This window comes from Mirounga leonina, unplaced genomic scaffold (genome assembly GCF_011800145.1).
Source record: "Mirounga leonina isolate KUSES-001 unplaced genomic scaffold, KU_Mleo_1.0 Mir_53, whole genome shotgun sequence".
Taxonomy (NCBI): domain Eukaryota; kingdom Metazoa; phylum Chordata; class Mammalia; order Carnivora; family Phocidae; genus Mirounga; species Mirounga leonina.
Genome location: NW_023270807.1, coordinates 79,147,031 through 79,173,251, shown reverse-complemented (window position 1 = coordinate 79,173,251; position 26,221 = coordinate 79,147,031). Strand labels below are relative to the sequence as shown.

Sequence of the window (26,221 nt, the reverse complement as noted above, 5' to 3'; positions counted from 1 at the left end):
ATTTTGGCAAGGATGTGGAATAACAGGAATACTCATTCATTGCTGGTGGTAATGCAAAATGGTATAGCCACTTTGGAAGACAGTTTGGCAGTTTTTTATAAAACGAAACATATGCTGGGGCACCTGGGTGGCTCAGTTGGTTAAGCATCTGCCTTCGGCTCAGGTCATGATCCCAGGGTTCCGGGATCGAGTCCCGCATCAGGCTCCCTGCTGTGCAGGGAGCCTGCTTCTCCCTCTCCCTCTGCCCCTCCTCCCTGCTTGTGTGTTCTCTCTCTCTCCCAAATAAATAAATAAAATCTAAGAAAAAAAAACCTAAACATATGCTTACCATGTGACCCAGTAATCATGTTCCTTGGTATTTACCCAAAGGCAGTGAAAATTTATGTCCCCACAAAAACTTGCATACACCAGCTTTATTCATAATTGGCAAAATGTGGAAGCAATCAAGGTATCCTCCAGTAGGTGAATGGATAAACTGTAGTATATCCAGACAATGGAATATTATTTAGCACTAAAAGGAGATGAACTATCACACCATGAAAAGACGAGAAACCTTAAATGTATATCACTAAGTGAAAGAAGCCAATCTGAAAAAGCTATCTACTGTGTGATTCCAATTATATGATATCCTGGAAAAGACAAAACTACACAGTCAGTAAAAAGATCACTGCTTGCCAGGGGTTGGTGGAGTAGGGATGAACAGACATAGCACAGAGGAATTTTAGGGCAGTGAAAATACTCTGCATGATACTATAAAGATGGATACATGTCACCATATATTTGCCCAAACTCATAGAATGTGCCACACCAAGAGTGAGCGCTAAGATAAACTATGGACTTTGGGTAATTATGATGTGTCAGCGTAGGAATAGGTTTATCAACTGCAACAAATGTACCGCTCTTCTGGGGAATGTTAATAATGAGAGAGGCTATGTGGGAAATCTCTATATTGTCTCTTCAATTTTGCAGTGAACCTAAAACTGCTCTAAAAATTAAAGTCTTACACACACGTACACACACACACACCACACACAGTCCAGAGAGGCAAAACTTGAGACAGTATTTTTCCATATTTATTTAGCTTTCTTTTAGCTAAGTAAGCACAGTTTGAAACAACTCACTAATTTTACAATTCTGCAGTTACAAACAATATCATAACATGCATGAATAATGCTCTAGATACTACTTTAACATAAGTTATGAATTGGTTTTGTGTTTAGCTACTGTTATGGGTAGCTACTGAGTTACCAAATACTCTACTGAAAAAGCTGAGTGAATTTTAATTGTAGTAAGTTATTAATCTTTACAAGTAAAAGAGAAATTCTGCTAAGAATGTGAGGATCAGGGGTTTTCCAAGTAAGAAGGAAAACTTAACTATGACAGGGTATAAACCTATATAAATTAAATCAACTGGCTAATCATATTTTTGAAGAGGTCCATAAGGCATTTGAGAATTCCTTAAATACCTTACATGTTATTATCATAATATTGTCAGTTATATCATTACAAGTTCACATAGTACAACATGTTGTACATACTGAAAATTCCTTTTCCAAAGCTGGTCATATTTGAGCTGATTTCTACAAACTTGTAACTGCTAATCTGTGTAGGTGGCTCAGTGAGCTACTTAACAAAGCCGTGCTAAAAAGCCTGGAAATCTAATTTTGAGAGCCCAAAACCCCTACTTCCACTTCCAGTGACTAAAATGGAACGTGAACATTCACTTCAATCGTAAAGTAAGTAATAACGGAAGCAGAACTCAGGAGAAGCACATGTGGGTCTCTTGGCCTAAACTCCCACTGTCAGCCTGCCAAACACTGAGTCTTAAATATTCAGCTCTACTGCCGCTGGCTCTCAAAATCGTGTTCCTTTCCACAGCCTCTTCTGTGGACATCACAGCACTTAACACACTAAGCTGTAGGGCAGCTGGTTTTGTCTGACCCCTGTATTAGCATCTGAAGACAGACTGTTCTTTCTCACCTACATTTACTGATCATCGCATGTTAAAGACTCAGCAAATGTTTGTTATATGGATAAATGTTTATTTCAGATGTCGTAACTAAATATCCCAGGTGTTGTAATTAAACATTGTAATAAGTATTTCATTGCTTAAAACTATGTTTAATATCATGCCAAAAATAAGAAAGAAAACTAGTCATCTCAGCCTACTTCTAACTTTCATCTTTGTGTTCATTTATATTCATGCACAGGGTGTTACTATACATTGGCACAATGTAGGATCAGCTTCAGTACCTTACTCTTCATTCACATTCACTATTGTTAGTGTAGATCAGCACAATCCCTAAGGAAATGTGTCTAATGAAATGATATATATCAGTAATGCTAACATTGAGCTATTAAAATAAATTTTCTCATCTCAGCTTATCTGTCTCTACTTTCAAATCAGGATTTCTTCATGATAAAAGCCAGGCCTAATCACTTTTTAATTCTACCTTTCCTTTGGTACAATATACAAACCATAAAACAACAATTTCCACCAGTTTTTAATATATTACTATGACCATTTTATGTTTCTTCCCCATTTATGTTCTTACAGGTAAAATGGCATTACAGTGAATTCTCTTGGATTGCCAAATTGCTTGTTCTTGTAAATTCACCATTAGAATTTACCTTATGTATATTAATTATATAGCTTTAAGGAACAATTTATCACAAAAATGTCAGGCTTCAAGAAGTGAAAACCAGCATCCGAAATCTGAGTAAAAAGTGACACATACACAACTCTTTCCATCAACAACAGAAATCACTATGTAGTATGGTACTCTTCATTTTGAAATTTTGTGTGTAAACTTATATAACTGTCAAGAAATGGTTAATTTCTTTTTCCCCTTCACAGTAACAAAGGCTCCAATAAAGTAGTTTCTATACCAGTTTACTCTTCATGAGTAAGTCACTATTATAATAGACTATGGAGAAATGAAAATATTTAAACTTTGAAAAAAAATAGCCCTTCCTGATTAATGGGATTTGTTTTAATGGAATTTTACCTATAGTATCTTACACCTTAAATGAGTAACCATTAAAACAAAGAAGTCAATGACGAAGTATCCATGGGATTGTATCACATATCTCAGGAAACAGACATTCAGAAAAGATTTAAGGCTAGCCAGGAATAGCCTCTCATAAAACCTAATGAACCTTACAACTGTAATCAGACTTCAAAAGGACCAAAATATTAGTTTATGTTGAGCCAAGATTAGGAGAATCTTCCACTGTTGACATTTTCATGTTCTTAGTTTTTCAATCAAACAATCGGCCTGTAATTTTGAAAACACAACGTATTTTTAAATTCTAGTTATTAGAGCCTATATGAAATAATTCTACTGGTATTCCTATTATATTAAGTCAAAGCAGAAGAGCTGGCTATTACATATTCTGTTCCTAAAATATATCTTATAAAAAATTTCTCAATATAATAGTTTTATAAACTATAGTAAAGGTATTCCACATTGTATATAATAGGCAGATTTTTATCCACATTGCTTTAAAAAGCTTCAATAAGAAAAGGAAAATAAATATAATACTAACATTTTACAAAGTAAACTAGATGTGGAGGAACCTTAAATGCATATTACTAAGTGAAAGAAGCCAATCTGAAAAGGCTACATGCTGTATTGTTCCAACCATATGACATTCTGGAAAAGGCAAAACTGTGGAGGCATTAAAGAGATCAGTGGTTACCAGGAATTAAGGAAGAAGGAGACGTGACTAGGTAAAGCACAGAGGATTTTATTATACTATAATGTTGGATACATGTTACTACACATTTGTCCAAACCGATAAAATACAGAACACCAAGAATAAACCCTAGTGTGAATCATGAACTTTGGGTAAAAATGATGTGTTACTGTAATTTCATGGATTATAACAAACGTTATCACTGTGGTGTAGGATGTCCATAGTGGGAGACAGTGAGTGTATGGGTGATAGAGGGTATATGGGAACTCTCTGTACTCTCCATTCAATCTTGCTGTGAGCCTAAAAGTGCCCTAAAAAATAAAATCTATTAAAAAAATTAAAAAGTAAACCAAAGTCTTCTAGTTATTATTTCAAATACTTTTCTCTATCTGAAACTTTATATAAGAGATTTTGAAATAAATCTTAGTATCTTTTTTTTAAAGATTTTTTAAATTTATTTATTTGAGAGAGAGAGAATGAGAGAGAGAGCACATGAGAGGGGGGAGGGTCAGAGGGAGAAGCAGACTCCCCGCCGAGCAGGGAGCCCGATGCGGAACTCGATCCAGGGACTCCAGGATCATGACCTGAGCCGAAGGCAGTCGCCTAACCAACTGAGCCACCCAGGCGCCCTAAATCTTAGTATCTTTATCTTGATTTTTTTCAAAGTCTCATAATATATGCTGACAGATCTAAGGAGAGTTCAGATTCACAGAATGAACCATTAACAGATCTTATAACTTTGTTCATTCATTTTTTTTTCTAACTAAAAAGTCATGTAAGGAAATACAGTTAAAAATATTACAAAAGGGCGCCTGGGTGGCTCAGTCGTTAAGCGTCTGCCTTTGGCTCAGGTCATGATCCCAGGGTCCTGGGATCGAGCCCCGCATCGGGCTCCCTGCTCAGCGGGAAGCCTGCTTCTCCTTCTCCCACTCCCCCTGCTTGTGTTCCGTCTCTTGCTGTGTCTCTCTCTGTCAAATAAATAAATAAAATCTTAAAAAAAAAAAAATTACAAAAAAATGTATTTTTCCTTACTTTATTATAAAAGCATGGAGCATGTAGAAAATTAGAAATACAAATAAGAAATACAAAAAAAATTAGAAATACAAATTCTAATTCTTATTAGAATACAAATAAGAAAATTAGAAATACAAAGGAAATCCCTTTTTTAATCACATTGATTTTTTAGAGACCACACCAACTGCCCTATCGAATACTCTACTAATTTTTATTTAGAACACACACACATAAATATCTTAAATTATTTTTAAATTAAATAAAATCATCTGGACAAGTTGAAGAGAGGGATACTAAGTTTGAAATATGAAGTTTCTAGAAATCATGCTTTTTAATTTCTTGGGTACCATGACTATAATAATGATATGCATTAACAGCAATTATTTAATTTGTAATTCAGTGATTATTTTAAAATAGCAACTATAAGTCTCCTTACCCTCATGGACACATAGGGACTGGTAAATTACTAGGCAAGTGGCCCTGGAAGGACAGTCACTTAATAACCAAGGCTTGACTGTCAGGCAACAGGCCTGTAATCAGCTTGAATTCTATTCTACTTTTGCCCTAGCAAAGCAGAATTCTGTAATTTTTTAGGCTCAATGGCTTCAACCTCAGATCTGACAGTTAATGTTACCAAGGCAGCCCTTTTCTAAACTAGAAAATTACAGAAATTCAATTTCTACAATAATGTTGGGAATGATAACAGAGGCAGGAGGTAATATTTACTAGTACTTACTATTTGCAAGGTACAGTTTTAAGTGCTTTATATGTAAATTATGTTATCAATCCTCTTATCAACCCTACAGGTGGGCAGTATTCCTTATAGGCAGGTAATAGATAAAGAATTTGGTCCTTAAAACATTTAAGTAACTTGCACATGGGACCTCAAGTAACTGAGCCACAATTTCAATGTAGATCGGACTCTGGGTTCTGAACTGCTAATTCCATGGTTCTTCTATATCATATCCTCTGCTTACAATGGAAAGACATAGCCATAACTTCTCTTCCTACAGATCTGATACCCTGGAAAATCCCTTAAGCTAAAAATATTACTTTGGATATGTGTGAGCAGTACATTAAAAGAGAGGATCAAGCCTATGAAAGCTGTTAAGTGCCTACTGTTGCCAAGAAAAGAACTATAACAAAAGGACAAATATTTTAAATACTTTTGTATGCTGCTACTATAATAATAACACTTACTGTGATAAACCAATAGGAATTCACTCTATAGACCAATTTTGATAAGAAGCCAAGTTGATCGACAGGCGCCAGCACATGAAGGTGCAAGTGGGAGATGGAACAGAATGGTGGCATGTGGAAACCCATTCTAAAACAGAAAGGTTACAGATAGTTGGCAAGTCAGTTCTACAAGAGTTTAAAGCTTTTTTTCATGTTAAAACACATAACCATTAAAGATATCCAAAACAGGTTACCTAGGGTAGACAGACTGCCACTCAAACATCACTTTTACCGCTTTCTTTATACACTTCTCAGTATTCACACACTTTCTCCTCTTTTCGTGCTGAAGTTCACAGTAACAAACTCTTCATCAAGGAAGGGCTTAAGAGCGTATAATGTCTCGGTAAACCTTTATCAATTCTGAGTTGGCATTATGTTTTATCACCTCAGTCCTTATCAATTTTAACCTTTAATTCTCCTAAGATATGGCTCTGCAATGAATCCTTTAAAAAAAATTACAGGGCACTCCTGGGACCTTTAACTTTTAGACTGTACAGCTGAGGCATAAAGTTGTTGGTTGTGTACTATGTTTGGCATAAATTCCACCCTTTTCTTTTAAAAAAAATTACATGACACTCAAGTAGAAGGGTTCCTTTATTCCAAGACATAGCCAGTAGATGGTGTGCCTTCTCCTTTAATAAAGTAGTCATTTCCTTACCAACCCATCTTTCCATAGTGAGATTATTTATATCATTATTAAAAAAAACTTTATCATCACTCGAATTTCTTGCTTAATAATGAAAATACGTTATATAATAATAATTATCTGCTTTATAAAACATTTATAAGAGAATTCCTTTGACTACTAACAAATTTCTACTAAGAAATTTTTTAAATATGATTCTCTCTCTTAAAAATCAGTTTACAGTTTTGTAAGTCCACTTAGAAATTCTGAGTGGAGCAAGGCACACTTGTAACAATAACCCAAGCCTAAAGCCTAGAAATATTTGCCTCCTCAAACTAGAAGTGAGTCTCAATTAAAAAAAAAAAAAAAAAAAAAAGACTACAGTGAGAGGAAGTGTAAGGGGGTGTAGGAGAAGTGGTCTATTGCAGCAACACAGGACTGACAATGGAGAGTCAGAAACAGGACACATATTGAAAAGCTTCCACCACTGCCTAGAAAAAAGAGACTGAGTTTTCATTCTGTGAAACAGGAGTCATGTAATACAGATTCTGTATTACATGTGTAACAATAACACAAAGTGTTACAAAGTAACACTTCTAACTTCTAAAAGTTAGAAGCAACTCAAAGGTTCATTCAACCCTTTCATTTCAAAGATGGGGAAGCCAAGATCCAAAAAGTAGGAGACTTTCCAAGGTCACCAAGTCAGGCAGTGACAGAGCGAGGGTTGAGACTCTTGGTCCAACGTCCATTCTTCTAATAAGCACTCCTCTGACTGGGAAGGGAATGTACTGCTTTTGGCCAAAGGGTCTCAAATACCATCTGTTCCTTATCACTATCACCCTTGAATAGCGCTTCACAGTTTTCAGAGGATTTTCACACACACAATCTTATTTGAACTGGTAAGTAGGCAGAGCAGGTATTATCTCGGAGAGGTTAAATGCCTCAAGTATCATAGCCAGTATGAGCCCAGTACTCAGCAAGTAGCATGGACAGCATTAGAGCTCAGGTCTCTTTGAATTCCAGTTCAGATGTTAGAAGTAATCTCTGATCTACCTGTCTCGGCAAGCCTTTGGTCACACAAGGCAAAGTCAGAAGTCTTTTAAAAAGGAAAAAACACTATTTAGATTAAGTAAAAGAGTTGCCACATTGAACATCATATGCTTTTTTGCTCAAACATTGGCAAATGCCAGAGATCAGTTCAGTAGGCAACGAATTCAAGTTAATTTCCCACTAGAAGGATAATACTATATTTTTAAATCACATAAAATCAAATAGTTTCTAAAGAAATTTAATTTACACACAATTTTTTTTTAAAGATTTTATTTTATTTATTTGACAGAGAGCGAGAACGCGAGAGAGGGAACACAAGCAGGGGGAGTGGGAGAGGGAGAAGCAGGCTTCCCGCGGAGCAGGGAGCCTAATGTGGGGCTCGATCCCAGGACCCAGGGATCATGACCTGAGCCGAAGGCAGACGCTTAACGACTGAGCCACCCAGGCGCCCCTACACACAATTTTTATAGAAATGGACATATTGAACAAAGAAAGGTGGACTTGTAACTATTTTACCTACCCGCTGCTTAAACAGACTTGTCTGCCCAAACTCCAAGTGGTGATTATTAGATGCTGAGACATGAGAGGAAGAAGTTTTATTTATTAAATTTGTACTACCAATGAACAATGTATGCTCACTTTCAGGAAAACTGTATTTAAGCTACCTCTGCTTTCATTTCCCAGGAAGGAACGACATTTCAGAAAAACTAACTACACATATTAGTTTCTATCTGGAAGTATACATACCTCGCATTTTTGAAGTCAGTGAAATTATTCCTTTCAAGAATGGTTTTTCCAACAGTTACCATGCTCTCAACTATAAAACAGGAAAGAAACTACATTATACTGTAGGAGACATTACTAAATTGTAATTAGTTTTAACTTTTAGGATCCTAATCAAAAGTCGTATTCAATGGGTAAACATTTAAAGACCTGTTTAATAGTTCTAAGTTACTGAGAAGTTTGCTCATCAAAACTGAAATGAAGTATCAACTTATCAAAGTACAGTGTATAGGCTGACTTTGAACAGCTGTTGAGGAGTACTATTAAGTGACTACTTAGGACATCTGATCCTACTGAGGTCTAATTCTAATCATAAGGAGACCAAGTAAGAAACAAAAACATGTTTGAACTAAGAAGACATGCAGGAAAACTGAATTTGTCTTTCAACCCAAATTAAAGATATGATAGCCTTTCATGTCAGCCTACCCCTGACTAGCTAGATGTTCATATAATTGTTTTGGCTTCTGAACTCTATGTGCCTTAGTGTCTTTATTGTCTTGGTGCTTTATGGCCTTCAGATAGGAATACACTTCCCCATGAGAAAAAATTTGGTAACCTGCAATCTCCAAAGCACAATGCCAAAATTTAGACCTCTTTTGTTTCTGAACGGTGTAACCAAGTATTTGGAAGGGGGAAAAATGAGAGAATCTACAGAAGATGGTTGTTACAAAAGAGGCTCATAAAATTGTTGTGAATGTTTACTTCTCTAAGTCAGGCTTGAGCCAGGAGGACGACAGACTTCCATGACAAAGTCGGTACCATATTGTCTAAAAAAAAACTCAAGTTACTTCAAGCAAGACTGTATCTTGTTTTCTTTTAAAATACTCCCAAGATCCCAGACATGGAAGAAAATGTTTTCTCTTAATTTCTTTAAAAGACATATGACTGCTTAAAGCAATAATTTTAACAGTACCAAGATATTATAATGTAGATGTAATATATATGACAACAATAACACAAAGTGTTACAAAGTTTATCACATTTTTCATGAATTGATATAATGTTAATTCTAATTAGGCTATGATAATTACACAGCGAGTATTTTAGTCTCTCTAGAGCAACCGTTTTTTTAAAAAAATGTGAAGAGGAATACATAAAAAGGCAAGAAATAAATTAAAATAGAATAACAAAAAATATATTTGAACAACCACAAGGCAGGAAAGAGAGCAATAACAACAAAAAATGGGACAAGCAGAAAACAAATGGCAAGATAGTACACCTAAATCGAACTGCATCAAGTTATATTAAAGATTTACGAACTAAACACTCCAATTAAAAATCAGAGATTTTCACACTACATTTAAAAAATAATAATAAATACGCATAATAATAAATACGCAAGATGCAGCTATATTGCTATCTTCAAGTCTTTAAATATTAATATTCAATTTGGTTGAAAGTATAGAAAAAGATACCCAATGTAGACAGTAAGTAACAAGAAAAAGTAGTTAAATTCATGTCATACAAAATAGGCTCAAGAAGTATTTCCAGAGATAAAGAGGGACATTTTACAATGATAAAAAAGGATCAATTCATTGAGAAGGCATGACAATCATAATTATGTATTTACTTAAAATCAGATTCAAAATACATGGAGCAAAACCTATTGTCTCCTTTCTATCTCACTGTTATCTATTCTATTATTTCCTTCCTTATACTTACTTTGGTCTGATTCACTTGCCTCTTTCTAGCATCCTAAAACAGAAATTTAGTTCATTGGTTTTAAACATCCTCTTCTAACATAAACATATACAGCTATAAATTTCCCTGTAGGTATTGCTTTGGCTACATTCCACAAATCTTGATATGTTGTATTTTTGCTATCAATGCTTTATTGTTGTCTTTGGCTTATTTATTTGGAAATTATTTAAAAGTGTGTTAATTTAAAAATATTTAGTGCGATTCTAGATTTTATTATTTTTCTACTTTAATTCCACTGTCATCAGAGAACATAGGTTATAAGATTTCAATAAGCTGAAATGTATTTAGACTTACAGAATATGGTCTATCTTGGTGAACATGTGCTATTAACAAAATGTGTACTTTATTGTTAGGGGGAGTTCTAAAAATATCAATTATAATCACCATGCTTGACAGTGTTATTTAGCTCTTCCACCTTCTTATTATTTTCCCAACTTCATAGATTGTATATAAATATTAACTGCAAGAGCACTTAAACTTTTATTACAGAAATATTAAGACATAAACAAAATCACAAATGCCCACCACGCTGCTTCAAAATTGGTTAACATTTTATTTGCAACAGTTATAAAAACTTCCAATAAAACAGAATGCTGGAAAAAGAAAACCAAGCATGAACGTATTTCTCCCTCCTTAAAAAAGCATTATAAAAAGGAAATACTTAAGGCATGGTGGCTGCTGTTTGACGCTAAATGTTGCAAAAATATTGACCTTTATCTGCTGGAATAAATATGAAATGTACTCACAGAAGTTCAGATGACGAAGGAATTTTGCAATATTGAGAAGAAACAGTTTAAAAACTGATAATTCAATAGTCTAAACACTAACGAACTACATTTCAAAGTTTTCCATCGAAGATATTTCTTATTCACCTCCAAAAAATCTGGCCCAATCTATCTTGTCAGCTACTTAAATTATTAACCAAACTAATCCCAGACCCTGGAGACAAAGGCTATGAAAGCAGATATGAAGTGAACTTAGAAATGTCTTAGGAAATGATAACTGGTAAGTCACAGAAATCACGAGTAGGAAAATACAGGATAATCCTGTAAGAGACAAGATTCAGAAGCCAAAAGGTCATTGCTAAAATCCCATCACCAAACTTTGGTGTTAGTTCATCTACACAAGAAACTTACAGGGCAGGTACCAATATGGTCTCATTTTATATAGCACCTTCCATTTTCAGAGTCAAGGAAAGCCATCATTTAAAAAAACATAAAGAGGCATTATCTTTTAGAGATTTTAAAGATTAAATAACATGATGTCTGGAATTTGCTTTAAATCCACTGTGGGAGAATGTTAACAGATGAAAAAGATTGGCCACAAGTTAATAAATGTGGAGCTTGGGTGATGAACACATGGAGATTACACTATATTCTTTATTTTTGTATATATTTGAAATTTTTCATTACAGAAGTTTCACAAATGCTCCTCTTTCATTAACACCTGGCTAGACTTTTTCTTTTTAATTGTCACTGCTTTCACTGATGCCAATTCAGGATGACATAACCATGAGGAATACTGCTATCATCTTACCCAGTTCTATGTGATCTTTCTTTAGCTCTCTACAGTTTCCAAGATGCTTCTTTGGCACCACAAGATAATGATGAGGTGCTGCTGGTCTGATATCTTTGAAGCAAACTAGGTCTTCATTCTGAAGGAAAAAAACATACCATTTGTTAGTGAATCTTTTAAAAAGAATTTCCTAATGCTGTTCTGACCTGTCTTAAATACCATAAATCTCAGTCTGATAGGCAAATGGTACTTATGTTACAACTAACCCCAGCTGGGCAATTTTGCGATTATGCATTAAGTTCATAAAGACAAGCTTTAGCATCCTTCATGAGATGCTCATTTGCTCCAGAAAATGAAGACTTATATAAAGCTAGTTTCAGGAAAACAATTCTCAATGAAGTTCAATAAAACTTTATTACCAAAGGGGTGCCTGGGTGGTACACTGGATTAAGTGTCCCACTCTTGGTTTTGGCTCAGATCATGATCTCAGGGTTGTGAGACAGAGCCCCATGTCCAGTTTCATGCTCAGTGGGGAGTCTGCTTGAGATCCTCTCTCCTTCTCCCTCTGCCCCTCCCACTTGTGCTCACTCTCTCTCTCTCTCAAATAAACAAATAAATCTTTAAAAAACAAAACAGGGGCGCCTGGGTGGCTCAGCCAGTTAAGCGTCTGCCTTCAGCTCAGGTCATGATCCCAGGGTCCTGGGATCGAGCCCCGCATCGGGCTCCCTGCTCGGCGGGAAGCCTGCTTCTCCCTCTCCCACTCCCCCTACTTGTGTTCCCTCTCTCGCTGTGTCTCTCTCTGTCAAATAAATAAATAAAATCTTTAAAAATAAATAAATAAATAAATAAATAAATAAATAAATAAATAAATAAAATAAAAAACAAAACAAAACAAAAAACTTCATTACCAACAATCCCAGGGGTTTTTTTTTTATTTCTTTATATATTTCTTCATCTCTACCTATATAAGGGTTTTTCACTCTTAATATGTACTTTTAAAGGTCTGACTACAGAAACATAACAAGATTGATAAATTCTTTTTTACATTTAATTTTTTTCCAAAGTCGCATGTTATATAACTATAATAGGAAAATCACCTAGCATCTACATATCCAGAGGTTACCTTTTTAAACATTTTTTACAGCAGTTATACACAAATACTTTTTTGTTCTGTTTACAGCATTAAAAAGTCTTTGAAATGCTAAGACAAACTCCAGTATATTGCACTAAGTGTCCAATCCATTATACTAGTTTCCTGATTTACATACTTCACATACTCAGGTAAGGAAAAAAGAAAAGAAATGAAAAAGGGAGTCTTTCAACCTACTGACATTTGAGTTTTAAGCTTTTCCAAAAGGAAAATCAATATTCCCTAAATATCCTTATTCAATATCTTATATAAAATTTTTTTCAATGACTAAAAGACACATGAAAAGATGCTCAACACCACTCATCATCAGAGAAATGCAAATCAAAACCACAATGATATGAAACTTCACACCAGTCCAATGGCTAGTATTAAAAACACAGGAAATACGTGTTGGCATGAATGTGGAGAAAAGGGAACCCTCTTGCACTGTTGGTGGGAATGCAAACTGGTGCAGCCACTATGGAAAACAGTATGGAGGTTCCTCAAAAATTAAAAACAGAAATACCATATAATCCCCCAGTTCCACGACTGTGTATTTATTTACCCAAAGAAAATGAAAACACTAATTCCAAAAGACGTATGCACCCCTATGTTTAGTACAGCATTATTTACAATAGCCAAGACATAAAAGCAACCTGAGAATCCATCAATAGATCAATGAATAAAGGAGATATGATGTACATGTATAAGGAAATATTACTCAGTCATAAAAAATGATGAGCTCTTGCCATTTGTGACAACATGGATGGACCTAGAGGGTATTATACTAAGAACAAACTGGTAGCTGCTAGAAGGAACGTTGGGGAGGGGGGGCAAAACAGGTGAAGGAAAACCTATGCATTTTAGTTAGCCAATGCAATGATTGAATTAGATTTCCATTAAGCTTTCTAAAATATTGAAATTGGCCCTCTGATGTTACTCTCTCTCCTATTGCTACTACTGAACTAGCCATTATTTAGACTCTTCATTTTAAGACAGACTTTCTCCTATTCCGAAGATACAATGACAAAAAATATGAAATGATGCATGTACAAAGCTATCCTTTGCAGCATGATTTGTAATAGCAAAAAAAAAACCAAACAAACCCAAGAGTCCATAATTCAACTAGGAGACCGGTTGAATAAATTATAGCAAATCCATACAATGAAGTAATATGTAGCTACAGAAAGGAATGAAAAAGATCTTTATATACTTATAAAATCATTTCTGAAATACACTTCGAAGTTAAAAAAAATAAAACAAGGAGCAGTAGAGTGGTAAGGCCATCTTTTGTGTAAGAAAGGGGAGTACAAATACAAACGTATACATACATATTCTCACAATGGAAGGCTAAACCAAATATATATTTTTTAGTTTCTTGTGAGGGAAGAGGAACAGGGTAAAGATGATAAGAGAACGGAAGCTAGACTTTTCCGAATGTACTTAGCTTTATAATTTTGACTTTAAAAAAACATGAATATTTAACACCCTTTTGGACTTAAAAACAATCCCTAAAAATTGAAAACAAACAGAAACAAACCTAACCTAATATGTCACCTTGATAACATAACCATACAAAGAAATTTCTTTTAAAAAAAAAAGATTTTATTTATTTGAGAGAGACAGAGAGAACTAGAGCGCAAAAGAGAGAGCACACGAGTGGGAGGGTGGGGCAGAGGGACAGGGAGCAGCAGATTCCCCGCTGAGCAGGAAGCCCAAGTAGGGAAGATCTCAGGACCCAGGAACCATGACCTGAGCTGAAGGCAGACACTTAACCAACTGAGCCACTCAGGCACCCCCAAAGAAAAGATATTTCAAGTGACTTTTAAACACAGAATTTTGACTATCCATCCCTAATGACAACCACTAAATGAGAACTTTTCATTTACGCTTTCAACACAGATCACAAGCAAGCTTCTCAAGTGTGGGACATGCCATATTTATCCTTGAACTACAAGTGAATAACACATAAATTTGAAAGATTGTTTAATAAATAAAAGATGCTTAAACAGAAAGATAAAGCTACCAATGCTCCCTCCTCTACTCCTTAAAAAAAAATGGTGTCATAGTTTTTACATACTTTTCCAGTAACAGAGATAGACTTTCCAAGATCTTTCAGTCTGTCCTTGCAAAACACCTTCTTAAAGTTGGAATTATGGCCACTGTTTGATTTTAACAGTGTTTCTCAGCCCTTTTTCATTACCATCCCCCCAAGGCAACTTTTTAGACTTTTTTTTCCTAATTGCCCCCCTCCCCTGATATTTTAATACCACAGCCAAATTGTACATGTGTTTATATCCTAAGTACTATACGTGTATTTTATATATATAAACTTTTTTTGCCCCTGTCCCTGTCCCAGGCAAGAGCATCAATTTTTACCCCTTTTGAGAATGCATGTATTTGACAAACAGCTAGTCCATCTTAACTTCATTATCACCACTGAATCCAAGCATCTGGGCTTAGCATCCATTAAATACGACAAATAAATTGTGGTGAACAGGGTAGGTGGGCACTCAGCCTCCATTCCAAATACTTCTGTGTCTTTAGTACCACAGAAATTTAAAAAGCCAAAACCCCAGATGGAATTCAGATCTTGCCAACTAGATGTATTTCAGACTTAGGCGCTTTGATAAGCTAACCTGAGAAAAAGCCATCTTTCTGCAGCTTCCGCTAGTTCCAGCAGGCAAACATGGTCAGCTCTAAGACTACCGAGATCCTCTTTCCTTTCTTCCCTACCCCCATTCCATTGTCTAGTCAATAGCATCATGCAAGCCAAGAGACAGACATGAGACATTCATTTTTTTGGCACCATGGCCCACCTGCGCAGACCCAGCAGTATAGTATAGCCCTGAAGCTGTGTTATTGGTCAAAGGGGAGTAGAAATATGTAGGTGCTATGCGCATTTAGCACCCAGAGGTCAGAAATGGGAAACATCCTACAAAAGGTGGAACAGCTCTGCACAACAAAGCAGAATCCAACCCCAAACGCCAAAAGTACTCCCATTGGAAACACTGCTCAACAGTGGCGATCACACTGCTTCGTCACCTCTGAGTCACAGCTACAGAGACATCTTCCTGAAGTCTAAGTTCTAGTGGCAGTCACCTGACTCCTACCTTCCTGGCTGTGGCAGAGGAAACAGGTCCTCAGTGTGCAAGTGATGTTCTGGATGTCATTTTTTTTTTTAAGATTTTTATTTATTTATTTGACAGAGAGTAAGCACAAGCAGGTGGAGCGGCAGGCAGAGGGAGACGGAGACAGAGGGAGAAAGAGAAACCAACTCCCCGCTGAGCAGGAAGCCCGATGCAGGACTCGATCCCAGGACCCCGGGATCATGACCTGAGCCGAAGGCAGACACTTAACGACTGAGCCACCCAGGGACCCCCCCGGAAGTCATTCTTGAAGGCTTTTCCTTCAGCCCTTGCAACTTTTTTAGCAAATAATTCCCTACATTAGATCAATTTCTGCTTTAAATAGTGAGTTTTTCTTTCTGCAACTAACCCCTGACTGATAGCTAAAGCAAGTAAAAAGAAATAACATTTGAAAGAACATTTCAGTACCACACCATCTGAAGTGTAGGGCAAATTTGGTTAAGAAGAGGGAGGACATTAAAGTTAAACTAGTATTTCCTCAGCGTGGCCTCAAGCAAGGTGAAAATAAACACCTAGCCTGGTATTTCTCAACCATGTTTTCACTGTCACCCCTCTGAGGACATTCTTAAGACTTTTTTCCTGATTCCACTCTCATGATATTTTAATACCGCAGACATACTCTTTATCTGTTTATGTCCACTATGTTTACCTTTGCCTCATACAAAAAGAGTAAGATACTGTCACCCCCAAAGCAACTTTTATCCCCCTCTGAGAACGCATGGCTAGTATTTGCTTAGTTTCAACTCTGCACTATACAACAAAAATACTATATGGATGCTTATGGAGTGAGGAATCTTCTCCAGCTTTTGTCAGAAAGATTTCCCAGACTAAACCCACATGATGCTGATAACTCCAATTATTCCAAATCAAACTTTCTCCTCTGGACTTAATTATAAGTCTACCCTACTTTATATAAACCCAATAGTTTCTAAATATTTACAATAAACATATATGAATGACTATAAGAATAAACTATATATATAATGCAAAATACACAAATTAAAGATTAGTTTCTCTTTTTAAAAAGATAAATCTTTAACCTTTAATTGGTGAGTTCTTATATATGAAATCATCTTAGATTCAATTTTAAAAAGATCTGCAATTTGGGGTGCCTGGGTGGCTCAGTCATTAAGCGTCTGCCTTCAGCTCAGGTCATGATCCCAGGGTCCTGGGATCGATCCCCCATCGGGCTCCCTACTCTGCGGGAGGCCTGCTTCTCCCTCTCCCACTCCCCCTGCTTGTGTTCCCTCTCTTGCTGTGTCTCTCTCTGTTAAATAAATAAATAAAATCTTTAAAAAAAAAAAAAAAAAGATCTGCAACTTTTTGAGGCACTGTTGTACAAGCATGTGCATCTTGCTTATGTTCTGCATTATATGGACTACTGTATATATTCATCCTGCGCCACCTATGTAGGATATAAATTAGTTAAAAATATTGAATGTGTCTAATTTCCTCTATAAAAATGTTCCAGGCTTTTCACATAGTTCACTCTGAGAATGTTCTTCAAAGAGAAAAATTCCTGACCTTTGGCCTGGAAAAAACTGGGATAGAAGTTTGGAACATCCCACCCCCTCTCAGGGGTGACTATTTAATTATTTTTTTTCCCTAAGATTTTATTTATTTGAGAGAGAGAGAGAGACAAAGAAAGATCACAAGCAGGGGGTAAGGGCAGAGGGAGAAGGAGACTCCCAGCTGAGCAACGAGCCCAATGAGGGACTCGACCCCAGAACCCTGGGATCATGACCTGAGCTGAAAGCAGATACTTAACCAACTGAGCCACCCAGGTGCCCCCCTCCGTGACTATTTTTAGACAAAACTTTTTACACTACTAGTACCTATTATTTACTAGTTTTCCTCAACATTGGTACTGGAGTATACAAAATTTAAAAGCAGTTTCTAGACATCTAAGAAATATCGAATTCTGTGAAGCTAAAAAATTCACTTTACTTCTTGCTAGCCTAATTTTATATGTGGTCAAATCCTGACTCTATGGATCAGTTAAGCAGAGGCCTACTCTACAGACAAGTGATGTACTGCCCCTCTCCCAGTAGCTGCTTCCTGTCTTCACTCCTTCCCCTATTCAGCATAGATGTCAAGGTCTATCACTTCACTCCTCTCTCTAGCCATAAGTTCTTACCTTTGTTCCACTGCACCTCCAAAACACCCACAGGGCCAGACCCCAACCGTGGGATGACCCAACTGTTCACCACCTTGTCTAAAACTAGACTCTGGCTGCTGCTGGAGGGGTAAAAAAAAAATCACACAGCTGAACAAAATACTGCAGGTGGTAGAACCACCTCACCGAGCACAGGGCACTGTAGCCCGCTGCCTCCTCTGTATTCAGTCCACCCTTTAGATTATAAGATCTGAACAGTGACTATCCTTTATCTTATTCACCAATGAATCTCCAACACCAGGTGCTTAGAACAGATCCAATTCACTTTTAACAAATGAATTAACGATCACTAAACAAACGAACACCCAGAATCTTTGGACCTGATCCTCTCCAAAGCCTGTTTCTTTAAAGGCAAGTAGAAGCAGTAGAAGAAAATGTGTACCAGGTATCTGTTTTCAAGTACCTGAGCAAAATCTTAGTGCCCTGAAAATGTGCATACATCCCAGCTGACAACACCTATACGAACTTTTACCCTTCAGTGGAAACCTGCGACTATTAAGAAACAGTTTGACCTCGGCTCCACCCCGCCCAGCCTAACATCAGTCAGTTTAACGAAGCTTTTCCCAATTACCATTATCTCCTTTCTACCAGTTTTCTCCTTAGTAGCAGCATTAGAGTGTGTAGAATTTAAAATCGTGTCTAGAAAGGCAGGGGGTGGGGATACGGGGGTGGGGAGAGGAATCAATGCTATTTTCTGCCAAATACCTCGTACTTGCAGACAGAAGCCGAAGTGTCTGGCTTTATCGCTACATTGTCCCCCTCGGCACAGCAAGAAGACGGCTGGAGACAGACCCCACACCAAGAGAAGCAAGTCCGTCATTAACACCAGGACACCCAGCCTCCCCCCCCCCCCCCCCCCCCCCCCGGTCCACACCTGCGAGGCCTCCCTCCCGGGGGCCTGAAACGACCCCACCGCGGTCTGCCACCGCGAGGCCTCGGTCCCTGGGCTCCCAACCCACGCCGGGTCCGCATGCAGCCCACCTCGCAGTACAGGAGCTCTGTGCCGGGTTCCTGCTGCCCCGCGATCCGGCAGAACACGCACTTGCTACTATAGTCCTCCGCCTTCGATGACCGTGCGACAACATCGGTAGTCTTCGATGAAGACACCTTAGATTCTGTAGACTCCACTGCCTCAAAACCAGGCTCGGACTCCGCGCTACCGCGCTTCGGCTCCTCCGCCATCGTACCCGCCCCAACGTGGCCAAAAACCTTGACCGCTCCTGCACCGCTGGCCCTGGTCCGCCTCCTGCAGCTGCTCAGTTTTACCTAGAGGCGTCGCCCTTCGCCTGCCGCTGGGAAGGGCTGGGAGTTGGGCGCACGCGCGGATCCAAGCTGTGACTGCGACGCAGTCATGGCTCACACCGCCAGCGGCCGTGAGGGGGAGCGCGAGGACGCGCACGGACGCGACCGGAGGAGCCGGCTGGGGCTTGCGGAAGTCGCTCCGCCCCCTGCGTCTCGTTGGTAAAGACGCACCACGTCCTTCGAGACGCAGGAGCGCGCGCCGCCGCGGTGACATCACTGTCGCGCCCTAACGTCCGGCCAAATGGAACCTGCTGGGTATACTGGAGGTCCTTTCCGAAAGCTGCAAGTTAGCATCCCCCAAGAGTATTATTATGTTGTTAAAAAAAAAAAAGTTTTTAAAAATTCGGAGGTTTTAAGAGCACAATTTCTAGAGCATTCTTTTCAACAGAGAATCTGTGCTCATAGAATTGTGCTCATTCGTTGGTCGTGCTTCATGCCTCGACCACTACAATAACCTAACTAGTTTCCCTCCTTGATTCTCTTGTCACTCAAAAACCCTTCAGTAACTATCACGCCCAAAAGACAAAGTCTCAGTTAACTTGGTAGTCAAGATGGACTGATTCGATCTCCGCTTTTTATTTTATAATACTCGGCATTTGCTGAACACCTAAAAATGTGACATGTATTTTCTCTCAACCAAACGAGGTTGGTTTTATAATCCTCATTACAGAGATGAAGAAACAAACCAAGATAAAGGTTTGTCTAACTCCAGAACCCACCAGCCTGTTTGAACACAACTTTTTTAACACTAAAAAATTTCTTAAACTAGCTCATTATAGTATGCTTGTTACTTGTTAACTTAGAAAATACATAATAACAAAGTCCTATTGTGAATTCAGTCCTGTTTTTGAATGATTTATATTGTATTAATTGAAAGCATTTATATATTTTTTAAAGTAGTTGTACGTATGTGTTCAAGACATTTTTCATTCGTTTTGCAGTTTGCCAGTGGTTTGGGGGACCACTATAAGAGCTTCATACCCCATCAGGAATCCAAGGCAGAGTTCAGAATGAGTACGTTACTTTGCCTTACTAAGTATCCACTATTTCCATGCACTATAATACACCACATCACTTTTTTTTTTTAAGCCGCACTGTTCCTTCTGAAATATCTGTTTCCATCTCTGCACATCCAAATCCACCTTCCAAACCACTCCTCAAATGCTCCCTCCTTCATGACATTTTTTTAAAATTAACCAAACTGAAATAAGTACTTCCTCTTGTGAATTCACAGAGCAGTTTTTCAATACTTCTCTTATAGAACTTATCACTCTGTATTATATACTATTTATGTACGTATTTTTCTTACTAGAAATTATGTTCCTTGATGAAAAGAATGGGTGTCTTTGAATCTACTGTAGTGCCTCTTACAGCGCTTTGCGTGTAGTTTTTCACTTAATTGTCTAATGAATAAAAGAATCATTAGCAGTAAGGTTGCTGCATAGTACTGTTCAGATTGCACACTGTAAAAGAACACCATAAATAAGAATATGATAATTCACATTGTAGATAAATATTACATAAAATCACAGGCAGACCTAAAGTTCTGGAGCAGTGAAGAGCTAACTCCTACAAAAACCCACACTGGGTGCATATGACTACACACACTCCGGAGACCATCCACCTATATATTGGCACACATCTGCACAAGTTGTACCTGCCCTGACTACGTTCCTAGAGACACCTGTGATTGGTCTCTCACTTGCCTGGCACTTTCAAAGACTTGCTTCCCATCCCCAACTTTGAACTTGATACCGTTGTCTATCATGGAAGTGGGAGAAGCAACACAAACTATTTAAAACTTGTCTGAAGTAGTGGTGTGGGATCAAGCAAAAGCCTGGGCAGTTGTGTGCACACAGGCAGAGCTGCTACCAGTTGGTGCCTTGGTTAGCTCCCCAGGGAAACCATCATTTGGGTTTTGTGACAAAAACAACATTTTGCTTGTGAAATGGAATGTTTTCACTGATTTCACAAGGGCACCATATGGGCTAGTAGCAGCCCTGCTTCAAGCATGCTCTGGAGTCAAACAACACTACAGTTTACCATCTGTGAAGATTTGGGCTAAGTTATTTATCTTTCTGTGTCAAGGCTTTCTGTTTCTTCATCTATAAAATGAGGATAATAACAATGCTTTTAATGCAGATATTATTTTGAGAACTGAAGCCTGGCAGCCTGGCACAAAACTCAATAAATGTTAACAGTTACTACCAATAGGTAGTGATGGTATGGAAAACAATATAAGGGATCCGATGGTTTACTTGAATTTAAATTCAGAAGCTTCAGTGCTCCGATCTAACACAGAGACTGAATGAGGGTTTGTAAAGTCATTTCCTCTCCTCCCTTTTCCCCTCCGTTCCCCACTTGTCTCTCCCCCTGACATACAAAAAGCTGTACATATTTGATAAGATTCTTCTCTTCAGCTACACTCACTCCCTTGGTAATCTCACATGGTCTGTGGCTTTGAGCACATATATGCCAATGACTCCCAAATTTAAATCTCTAGTATAGACCTCTTCCCTGAACTCCAGACTGCCAATTCAACCACCCCACACACATTATAAACATGTCTGAAACTAGGCTATGGGGAGAGCTTTTTCCCCTCCCCAAACCTGCTACCATCTTATTTGAGGGAACACTCTGTTCTGCCATCTACTGAGGATGGACATTTTGAGATCATATTTGATGCTTCTCCTTAACTCTTAATATCCAATCCATCAGGAAATTTAAAGTACATCCAGAATCTGACGTCATCACCACTGTCAACCTTGACTGAGCTACCATCACCTCTCATGTGAATTATTCAGTAACCTAACTGGTCTTCCTACTTCAGCCTTCTTCCCACTCCCTTTACTGTGTAGTCTTAACGCAGCAGCCAGAGTGATCCTTTAAAAATGTAAATCAGATCATATCTCTCCTCTGTTCAACATCCTCCAGTGGTTCTGTATCTCACTGAGAGTAAAAGCCAAAGGACTTAGCCATGAGAACCCTTAAGTCTCGACATTATATGCCACTTGCCCACCTCCTTACATTCTGACATCAGCTACAACCATTTCCATTGCTTACTCTGCTCCAGCCACACCGGATTCCTTATTACTTATGCCAGCCAGGCTTGGGCCCACATCTGGGCCTCTACACTGGTTGTCCCTCTGCCTAGAACACACTTTCTATTATTGGCCATGCAGATTTCTCCTCTCAACTCCTTCAGGTCTTTGCTCAAATGTTTCTTCCCCAGTGGAGTCAATTCTGACCACCTTGGCAAACGCCCCCCCTCATTCTCACCCCTAGATTTCCCTTTCCCTTTCCCTTGTTCTGTTATTTCCATCACACCCATTACCTTCTAGATACTTATGCTTAAATATTTAATACTATATGGTAATTTTATTATATATAAGTGTTTAAATATTACATCATTAACTTACTATGATTATTATTGTCTGTTTCATCCTCATTAAAGGTAATCTGAACAGGAATTTTTATCATTTTTGTCTGTTTTTAGTTCATTGAAATATCCCCAGTGTCTCCATGTGGAATATGAGATCCCAAGTGTAATCAAGGACAACTCAGAGGTTCTTAGTCCAAAAACTGGGAAGTTGAAGCCCATGATTACTAAAATGGAGAACCCTGGAAGAGCAGGTTTGGGGGCAGGGAAGACCAGGCATTCAGTTCTGGGTATACTAATTTGAGATGCTAGCTCAGTCTCTTTAGAGTTGCCACTTAAATGTCTGTTTGGTCTGTTCATAAAAGTCTGTTTCAGTAAGCAACTCCAAAAGTCTTAATGCCTTAGAACAAAAAGGTTTATTTCTTACTCACATGTGTGTCTGTCTGTTGCACGTTGGCCCTGGCTGTGCAGACCTCTTCCTGTAACCCAAGCTAAGGGAGCAGGGATGGTTCTGGTGTCAGAACAGAGGGAAGACAGAGCCCAGTGGAGCCACATGATGGCCCTGAGGGCTTCTTCTCAGGACTAGCACAAGTCACTTCTACTCCTGTGTCATTGACAACAGCAAGTCACATGGCCAACTCTGACATCAGCGGACCAGGGTTAAATATAATCTGGGACTGGAAAAGGCAAAAACTTTTGAACAATAATACAGTGCACTGCAGATGCCTATTTGACATTTAAGTGGCAATGTCATTAGGTGACTAGATATATGAGCCTAAAGTTCAGTAGAGAAATCCAGGCTACGTGTATGAATTTTAGAATCTTTAGCACGTAGTATTTACATTCTTGAAGTTAGAAGACATCACCAAAGGAGTAAGTATAAGTAGAGAAGAGAAAAGTTCCAAGGATTGAGCTAGGGGAACTCTGGCATTTAGAAATCAGAGACATGAGAAAAGGCCAAACATGACTGAGAGAAAGTGGCCCAGGAGAAAGTCATGTGCTGGGTAAAGCAAAGATGGTCTCAGGTAGGAGGGAGCGATGAGCTCTGTCAGGACCTGCTGATGGGATACAAAGAGGACTGGGAATTGAGTGGAGCTTTTTGATAAAGCTGAGAGAAGCAGTTTTACTGCTGGGGTTGGGGAAGAATCCTCATTCTAGTGGGTTTAAGAGAGAAGGGTAGTAAATGAAATAAAGGGAGCAAGTATGAACAGACCAAACAGATTATTCACAGGAAGAAGAAAGTACCAAAAGAATGCCAGAGACTACAGCTACCCTGGTAAGGATCAGAGAGGCAGAGATGCTGGAATAGCAGAGTGGCTATTGCCAGCTCAAAGTAAAGGCACATCATTTAAGGTCATCTACTCAGGTGTCTCCATTCCTTGCAATCTGAGGAAGCTACACTAACTCACCATCCTTTCTCCACCAATTAACTCTACCTTTATCACATTTTTTAAGAGAGGGAGGGGGGCTTAGGGAGAGGGGGAGAGAGAATCTTAAGCAGGCTCCACAGCCAGCCTGGGGCCCAACTCGAGGTTTGATCTCACAACCCTGAAATCATGACCTGAGCAAAATCCAGAGTTGGACGCTTAACCAACTGAGCCACCTAGGCGCCCCACCTGTATCACATTTTAAATTATCTTTCCTTATACGTCTTTTCAAAACTCCTAGTGTTTGATGGAGTGCCCCAGGGCTTACTCCTTGCTCTTCTTCTCAATCTATATTCACTTCCTTGATCTTATCCAGTCTCAAAGCTTAAAATATCTATATGCCATGACTCTCACATTTCTAACCGTATTCATACTTTTCTCCAAGTCAAAATCCAAGTGCCTACTTGATATTTCCACTCAGGTGTTTAGTAGATTGAACTGCCGATCTCCCCATTAACAAACCTCTTATTCATAGACTTCTGACCTTGGCTGATGGCGTTCTAATCCTTCCAGCTCTAGATTCTGTGACTCCTCTGCTCAAAATCCCACTCCCATCAGGAGAATGATTAAGAAACTTGCTCCGTGTCATCCCATTAGTCAATGACAGCTGAGACCCCCACCCAGGCAGCCTGTTGGGAAACTGTGCTCCTCACTACGGTCCTTTGACACATGCATCTGTTCAGTAGCTTACACGATGTTATGTCTAGTGTGAGTCCATGTTTGTTATATATACATAGGGATTTGTAAGAAGATGCTGAAAAGATATATACCAGTATATCTGCACTGTGATCTCTGGGTGGATAAATGACAGCTTGATGTTTTTCTTTAATTTTGCTTATGTATACATCTTCAACAATGAAATTATATTACTTTTGTCATAAGGAAAACATCCTCACAGATTTTTTTAAAATTCAGGATTCCGGATGAACTTCATTTCCTTGAATCATTCTCTGTTTCACAACATCTCATTCCATAAATTTTTGAGTTGTTTGACCCTGATGTCAGAAGATACAGGACATTTTCAGGCAAATTTCTCTGTATTTCTGGCAGAGATGGGCTATAGAACTGCTACGCCTATGTGTCTGATACAGTGTAGTGTTTCTTTTCATTTTTCAGTGAGATATGGAAATTGTGTTGGATTTATCTTAATATCATAAAGTATCATCTCCACAGTAGACACCCTTTTCCACATCCTGAATAGAAATTTCCTAAACATAAATACAAAGACCTTCCATGACTTCTATTTTGTAAATGGAAATAACTTTTTGCTATTTCACCAGTGTTTCAAGAACGTTAGATTTTTCTGAAGGTAAAAGAAAGATAAGCATGAACACATTTCTCCTTTCTTAAGAAAAACAGTGTAAAAGGAAATACAGGCTAAAATGGCTATTGCCTGGTACTAAATATTGCATGTATATTGGCCTCCATCTGTTAGAATGAGTGAAATGTCTAGGCAAAGGAAGGGGAGGGAGGAGTGCTTGTATGTGGGAAAGGAGAGAAATTTCCAGTTTCTGATTATTAAGCTGTCTTACTTAGAACACTCTTTGAATAAATATTGGCAAGTGGCCTGGAGTCCCAACTTGTGGCTGTTTGAGCTTTGCTAAAAGACTTTAAGGAAAGTCCTGAACTGTTGTTCTGAAGTGGAAACTGCGTAAATCATTTGTAATGGAAAGAATGACAAAAGAAAAAAAATCCCTTCTTATAATGACTTTTGATTCCAGCTATTTCCCTGATAAATTATTTTATTTGTGTACAGAATGTAATGCAGACATTTCTGCTTCCCCCCCCCCCCCATAATGCCATCCTGAAAGCCATGTCTTCAAACAAATTGTTGAAAGTAATTCTTACTTTTTATCAGGAACAAGTTTACACTTGGACTTTGTATTTCTGATAAAGAATTCAGTATAAACAAAGTTTGATATAACTAACATCATAATAGTTCTAACTTACCTTTGGCATTTTCTTTCTTTCTTTCTTTTTCTTTCCTTCTTTCTTTCTTTCTTTCTTTCTTTCTTTCTTTCTTTCTTTCTTTC

At 38.2% G+C, this 26,221-nt stretch overlaps 1 protein-coding gene across 1 annotated transcript; it reads right to left on the bottom strand.

Annotated features, from left to right (window-relative positions):
* Window positions 1–1,182: 1,182 nt before the first annotated feature.
* Window positions 1,183–19,331, bottom strand: HINT3 (histidine triad nucleotide binding protein 3). Its single transcript, XM_034990534.1, has 5 exons — window positions 19,062–19,331; window positions 11,648–11,765; window positions 8,375–8,444; window positions 5,914–6,040; window positions 1,183–3,278 (listed from the first exon to the last, which is right to left on the bottom strand). Exons 1-5 carry the CDS (start codon window positions 19,260–19,262, stop codon window positions 3,246–3,248), a joined length of 549 nt encoding a protein of 182 aa, XP_034846425.1. The 5' UTR covers window positions 19,263–19,331; the 3' UTR covers window positions 1,183–3,245.
* Window positions 19,332–26,221: the final 6,890 nt, after the last annotated feature.